At 43.0% G+C, this 7,222-nt stretch overlaps 1 protein-coding gene across 1 annotated transcript; it reads right to left on the bottom strand.

The window, feature by feature from the left end:
• Positions 1 to 2,013: 2,013 nt before the first annotated feature.
• foxa1 (forkhead box A1) lies at positions 2,014 to 5,906 on the bottom strand. The gene is given in 3 exon segments (XM_069160649.1): positions 2,014 to 2,534; positions 2,536 to 3,270; positions 5,715 to 5,906. Coding segments are annotated over 3 exon segments (1,227 nt in total). The 5' UTR covers positions 5,781 to 5,906; the 3' UTR covers positions 2,014 to 2,108.
• Between the last annotated feature and the right edge of the window lie 1,316 nt (positions 5,907 to 7,222).

Below are 7,222 nucleotides of genomic sequence, written 5' to 3'. Positions count from 1 at the left end.
TTATTTAAAAAACCTTCTTGAAGCTGGAGAATGTTTCACAAGGTTCTCACAGGACTGAGACGTTAAATTTCACAAAGTTACTGCAGACTGAAATGACCAACAGTAAAATCAGGAATAAATTCAGCAGCGATATGAGGAGGCCTCTTCCTCCTCCTCCTCCTGCTGCATCAAGTTTAAACAGCTTCAGTCTCTGATTTTAATCTAAAAGATGATCCTGAATTTAATAAAACATTCAAACCTCCAGTTTCTGTTCAGCAGCTTTAATCTGAAATGGTGGTTCTATTGTCTCGTTCCAGTTCAGCTCTGTTGTCTGATCACCGATCGATATTTAAAGTTTTTCCATCAGGAACAAACTCTGTTTTTTATTCCAGATGTTTGAATAAATGTCAGACAGATTTGATTCTGTATGCGGAAGCAGCCTCAGTCTGAAATTTACAGTTTTTTCCGTCTGATTTCTCCCTGAGGTTCGTCTGTCAGGCGTCCTAATTTACACTTTTTCAGTCGAGTTCTGGGGAACAAATTAAAGGTTCTTGTGCTTTACTCGAGTAACATTTTGTCAGATGAAAAACTGATCAAATCAAACTCACTGATGACAGAAAATAACTTTTATAATCTCTCCAAATTATTTTCATTTGAAAAAAAAATATATTTTCTTCTTTTCCTTGAAATTAAATTAAACTAATTTATTTTGGACTTTAGTTTGTACAAAATAAAAATCCCAAACGTGGCTTTGGGACAGGAGCAGATAAATAAATCAGCACGTTGATCCATCAGTAGAAATATTCCACCAGTGACTGTCCTGATTTTAATTATAATACTCAGGGTACATTTTCCTAATTCTGAGTAATTCACCTGTCAGAGACCAAAGCTGATCTTCACCGATCAATCGTCAAAAATTTTCCCCCAAAAACAAACTCGACCGCCAACACAGAAAAGATCAAACGTTGGGAAACTGATCAGAAATCCGGATGCAGACGACAACAAACAGCGAGGCGGGAGCAGCCCACTCATTTGGGTGAGTTGACCCTTTACATAAAAAAGGCTTTTTTTAATCTGCGGCGGGGTTTCTCAAACTGAGGGTCGCGACCCCTCCTGAGGTCAGGGGAAAGGCAGACGAGGTCGTGGGAGAAATAAATTCCAATCGGAAAAATTAATTCCGATCATTAATCGACAGCCGTTTATGTAAACAGTCTGCACCATTGCCGTGACGACCGCAGCCGACGTTGTCCAGCGACCTCTGACCCGAGGCTGCTGCGGGGAAAAAAACAACTTTTAAATCACTGCTTCTCAACTTGTGGGTCGCGGCCCACTGATGGGTCCTTCAGATCTGAAGTGATGAAGTTTCTGTTTGATGGACCTCAATCTTTGATCTGTTTTTAAATATGATTTAATGAAGTTGATTTACAGTAAATTGAATATCTGAGACATGTCTTAGCTGATATTTGAATGGAGTTTGGTTTACAATCAGCTGCTCTTATTCAAGAAAACATCAAGCTTTAACAACATGAAACGGATGTTAAATCGGCAGATATTTGAATGGAGTTTAGTCCTTGAGAAGTGGATTTGTTTCAGTCTATCCCATATCCCCAATATGAACAGAACCAGGATCAGACTCAGAACCAAGACTTTCATGGTTCCTCTACCCTCCAACCAGCAGGTTAAAGTGAATCATTGTGTATTGATGAATCCCGATCAGTTCGATGAGGTTCTTTTACTTTTAGAGGTCGAAGGGGTTGAAACTGCAAACTGGAACCTGGAGATGGTTCTTGACTCTCAGGTCTGGAACCATGGACATAAATGACACAAACTGCACAATGGTCAGCAGATCCTTAAAGAACTGGATCTGCCGGGTTCTGGTCTGACCTGTGGGATCCTGCGTGGATGTTTTCGTACCTTAAAGCCGCTACCTGTAGTGACTCGGTGTGTAAAAGCAGACCACGGACCTGGGATCAGTTTAATCGGCTGAGTTTGTGTGTCTGTGTGCGTCCTGGTTTCGGTCACAGTGCAGGAGTCCAGTGCAGAACCCGTCCAGCTCAGCATCGTCACGGTCAGACAGGAAGTCCAGGACGGCTGCATGCAGAGAGTCCAGACAGGAAGTGCAGCTGCTACTACGAGGTGTTGAGGAGCGGTCTGGGGTAGACCCCTTGGTAGTAGGAGGCCTCCAGAGGCTCCATGGTCCGCCCGCCGAGGCCGGATGACCCCCCGGCGTTGTAGGAGGAGTACTGCAGCGCCTCGTAGGCCTTCAGGTCCAGTTTGTGCTGCTGCTCCGAGGACGACATCAGGTTGTTGATGGAGAACGGGTGGTTGAAGGAGTAGTGCGGGTCTCCTTTCATGTGCAGCTGGGACTCGTGGGCCATGGAGTGGGGGGGCAGTGACAGGGAGGACAGGAGCTGGGATCCGGACACCTTCAGGTCCGATGCCCCGCCGACGACTCCCCGCAGGTCCAGCCCGGGGGGCGAGGCCGCCTGGCTGGAGGAGGGCAGCGAGGAGTCCAGGAGTCCTGGCGGTTTGATGGAGTCCCCCGTGGGAGACGCCCCCCCCGCCCCCGCCCTGCTCCTTCCTGCCGTCAGACTTGCCCGGCATCTTCTTGTCGCACTTGAACCTCTTCTGGCGGCGCAAGTAGCAGCCGTTCTCGAACATGTTCCCGGAGTCCGGGTGCAAGGTCCAGTACGAGCCCTTCCCCGGTTTGTCCGGCGAGCGCGACACCTTGACAAAGCAGTCGTTGAAGGACAGCGAGTGCCGGATGGAGTTCTGCCAGCGCTGCTGGTTCTGCCGGTAGTACGGGAACAGGTCCATGATCCACTGGTAGATCTCGCTCAGCGTCAGCATCTTACTGGGTGCCTGCTGGATTGCCATGGTGATGAGCGAGATGTAGGAGTAGGGAGGTTTGGCGTGCGGGTAGCTCCGTCTGAACGCCTTGTTGTCGCGGGCCCGGTTCAGCCCGCCGCCGCCATACGCCATGCTCGGACTCATGGTGGGACTCATGCTGCCGTACGGGTTCAGGCCCATGGAGGCCTGCTGGGCCGACACCGAGCTCATATTGGACGGGCTCAGGGCCCCGCCCATTGAGGCCACGCCCCCACCCAGGCCCGACATGGCCGCCGCCGAAGCCGAGCTGCCTACCCCTCCGACCGGGGCGGGACTCAGACCGGTACCGCTGTATGACATGTTGAAGGACCCCGACGTCGTCCCGCTGCTGGACATGTAGCCGGACATGGAACCCATCCCGAGACCAGAACCCATCCCACCGCCTGTCATCGGAGAGTAAACCTGCAGAGAGACCAGAACCAGTTAGACCAGAGGCAGAATTTGAACTAGACCAGAACTACCTAGGATCAGGTAGAACCAATGTGATGAGAGGAGTAATTTGATCAGAACCAGTTAGAGCAACATCAGAACCTCTTCAGAACTAGATTACCAGATCAGACACAGTTGAAGACCATAGATCAGACCAGTTAGAACCAGTTAGAACCAGTTTACTGGTCACACTAGATCAGAGATTAGAGCAGGTCGCAGTTAGTTGAGCTAGAACCAGTTGGACCTGGTCCGGTCCGGTGTTCTGGACCGTGTTTCGGTTCTGGAACCGCTTGAACCAGGACCAGATTTTAGACCGGTGGTGTTTCGTGTCTGATTGGTGATGAGCGAGATGTGGTGTGTCGATTCTTATGTGTTTTTGATCTTTTATCAGCTTGGGGAAGAAAAACTTCCCCAATAAACTGATCAACTATCTGATCACGGATCAATGTCAGATTCCCGCAAACTCCCCGTCACATCCCTCAACATCTGATCAATCAGTTTGTCCCCTGATGACCCCCCTCAGTGCAGCAGCACCCCCTGCTGGGTGAAACAGAACGAAAGTCTGTGTCCAACAAATAGGGCTTTTAGAATTATGCAACTGATCAGCTTTTTTTACGAGATCAATAGAAGTCCGTTTCTCCTCCAGCTGGGACGTTGTGAAGTTAAAGGACATTTAGAAACAGAAATCCTTTCATATCAGAATAAAAAGAAAACCGGTTTTCAATAATCACGTATGTTATATGCTCTTTATTTCCAGCAGATAATTACTTGTTTATTTTTATTATTTAATTAATTGTTTTTCATTTTATTATCAAATGTAATAAATGATAATACAGTGATTTATGATTTTAATTGGATTTAATGGTGCCATTCCGTTAAAGACAATAACAACCTGTGATGTTTAATAGTTAAAAAGGTTTAAATTGAAGAATTTAAAATCAAATCTGCTGTAGAGTCGAGTTAATTTACAGACTTTTATTTTAATTCATATATTTCATTAGATGTAGTAATTATCAATTTAAACTTTTTAAAACAACTGAAAACTAAACTTAATGAAGGAAAATCTACATTTTACCATCTACGGCGTTGTGTTTGTTCACTGATGCTGAAGAAACCAAACAGTCTGCCTTTAATAAAAAATAAAAATAAATCAGTTTGATTTAAAATCAAACATCATTCAGCTGTATGAGAGGAACATGAATCCACATTTAATCTGTTATTGAAGGCTTTAGTTTAACACACTTTTATACTTCTATAATCTACTTTAAAATCAATTCATTACTTCATTATGTTGTTGCAAAATCACAGATTTTAATGCATAATAATGATTTCATGCACTGGACAAACAGGTGGAACATCACCTTAATTTACTTTATCTTTTCTGCTGAACTTCAGAACCAAAATTTTAAAAAAATCTTTAAACACACAAACTATTTCTATATTTAATTCTTCATTAAATGAAAATTGTCTTTAACATCTTTATTATTTTAATGCCTGAGTCCAGCAGCATTTATAGCAAATATACCTCAGTTTCATAGATTAATGATGGGCTATTAAATATCACTAACAGCAGCAGAATCACATTTTGTAAAGAACATTTTTTAATATCAAAGACCTGAACAGATTTTATGATAAATATAAAAATCAGTAAAAGTAAGTCAATCTTTTTGTGATAAGTTAATAATAATAATAAATCACTAAAATAATAACTCTTAACTCTGGCCGGTTGTCTCTTATTTTCTGTTTTTACGGCGATCTAATCAATAACCTACGGAACAGATCAGATTTTCATCAAGAGTCCGTCTAAAAAACACAATTTTAGAGTTAAATTGAATATAAAACGTGACAAAATAATAGTTGTATTATTGTTTTTATGTTATTGCCCCTTTTTATGGGACTTGTTATTTCTTTAAAATAAAAATAGGCTAACTTTAAATAAATTGTTTACATTTTGTTCATGTCAGATTGTATCATTAAATTGATCCTGTTAACACGTTCGTCCTCTCTTTGGGTAAATTTCCACTGATTTACAACCAATATAAAAATCAGTTTTTCATCACTAAAAGCTGCTGATCAGAATAAATGTGAGGATTTAATTTGTTCCGCCTGACTCCGCATTTAACTCTTTTACTTTTATTTTTACACATTAAAAGCTTGTTTCATGAATCTAAAAATGAAGACTTTATTTGCGTGATTATTTAATTTTATTTAGTCTGAGCCGAAGAAAAGTCAACTTGTCTTCTTCACATTGTTTTAAATGTTCATTCCACTTTTCTAAAGATCTTTAACCGGACGGACTGAAGTTTTACTGGAAAACGTCCGTTAAATCTAGAACGGATCCAGACCAGGCGGACCCGGGTCTTACACCGGGTCCTACACCGGGAAAAGCAGCGGTAAACGGGCGCGCAGTGACCGACCTCCTCGCTGTAGTATCCGCTCCAGTCCGGAGCTTCATGTCCTTCCATCTTCACCGTGCCCAGCATGACGGGAGCCCGCAGCCGGAACACGGATCCTGCAGGTCCCGCTCCGGGTCTCCTGGTCTCCGGGTCTCCGGGTCTCCTGGTCCTGTGTCCTGCTCTGTGTGCGTCCCTGGCTCGGGTGGAAGCGTGCCGAGCCGAGCCGAGCCGAGCGCAGAGAGGCAGAGTGTTAGTGAGGAGGAGGAGGAGGAGGAGGAGGTGATGGTGACCTGCGGACTAATGTGGCCTTCCTCCTCCTCCTCCTGCAGGTCCAACCCCCTCCTCCATCACTCCCCATTCCTCCACTCAGCCTCCACCCGCCGCTCCTTCCCTTCAATTCACCGGATTTAAGTCACGTTCATTTCTCCTCTTGATCAAAAGATATATTAATTTTATTTCGTAAACTTTTGGTTTGGTTTTTAAATCAGTCATACAAAAGTCCCATTAAAAAAGACAAAAGCTTTCCTAAATTTTGTAGCTCTGATTTAAAAAAAAAAAAAGAAAAAAAAAGGACAAATTCAGTGAAACTAATTAATTTCCATCTTTAAAGAAAACCACCTAAAAATCTAAAAATGATCTAAAACAGCAGAAAGGAAGCAGAAACGGACAGATTATAACATGAACATGTATTTCTTTCAATTTAAGGATTTTCAAAGCCCTTTCAACTGTGGAGAACGTCCTTTAAAATTAACATTCATCCCACAAAACTGAAAAACATGAAGAACCTCAGTGATTGAACATTACATTTTGGGTTTATTGAATGTGCCCAACCTTCCATACAAGATTCCTTTTAAAAAAAAAAGACACAATTTTAGCATTCCTTAGCTCCAGCTCAGTGACTCACCTAGAAACACAGTTTAAAGGACATTTTGGGAACGTTTGGATCATTTAGTCACATGCTGTCGAATTTAAAGTGATGAAACGACACAAATCTGAAACCTGTCTGAATTTAAAAGTTAAAATTTTGCAGCTCAGGTAGAAATTAAAGGATCTTTTTAAGGGGTTTCAAAGCTCCTTAAAGTGTGGGACGTTGCAATGGACTTCTGAATGAACCTGAAAAAGATCAATAACATCGGTGATTGATCAGATTTTTGGCTTGTTTTAGATGCATTGGAACAAAAGGTGCTTAAAAAAATTTAAAGCATCAGTCTGCGACCTGTTTGAAGGGTCCAGGCCTGGTTCCCTTCCTGAAGGGGCCCTGGGGCCCGCTGGTAGCTTCTGAAATGTTTTCTTGTAATTCTGAGAATTATTGATGGACTTTTTATTTTTTAATCTTCTGACATTTTGCACACGAAACAATCAGCAGATCAAAAATGAAGAGGTATCGATAAAGAACTGTTAGTGATTGACTCCAAGTTCCCCTACTCGATCGGTTTCTTAATGGAGTCCAAGACCGAGAGTCTTCGGACCGGCCAGTTCCAGTCCGGCGGGCAGTTTTAAATCTGTTAATGAGCAAAGCGACCGAGCAG

The sequence above is a fragment of the Embiotoca jacksoni genome, unplaced genomic scaffold (genome assembly GCF_022577435.1).
Source record: "Embiotoca jacksoni isolate LCO1_2020_lvr unplaced genomic scaffold, fEmbJac1.0.p SCAF_27, whole genome shotgun sequence".
Taxonomy (NCBI): domain Eukaryota; kingdom Metazoa; phylum Chordata; class Actinopteri; family Embiotocidae; genus Embiotoca; species Embiotoca jacksoni.
This window is presented reverse-complemented; position numbering and strand designations above follow the sequence as displayed.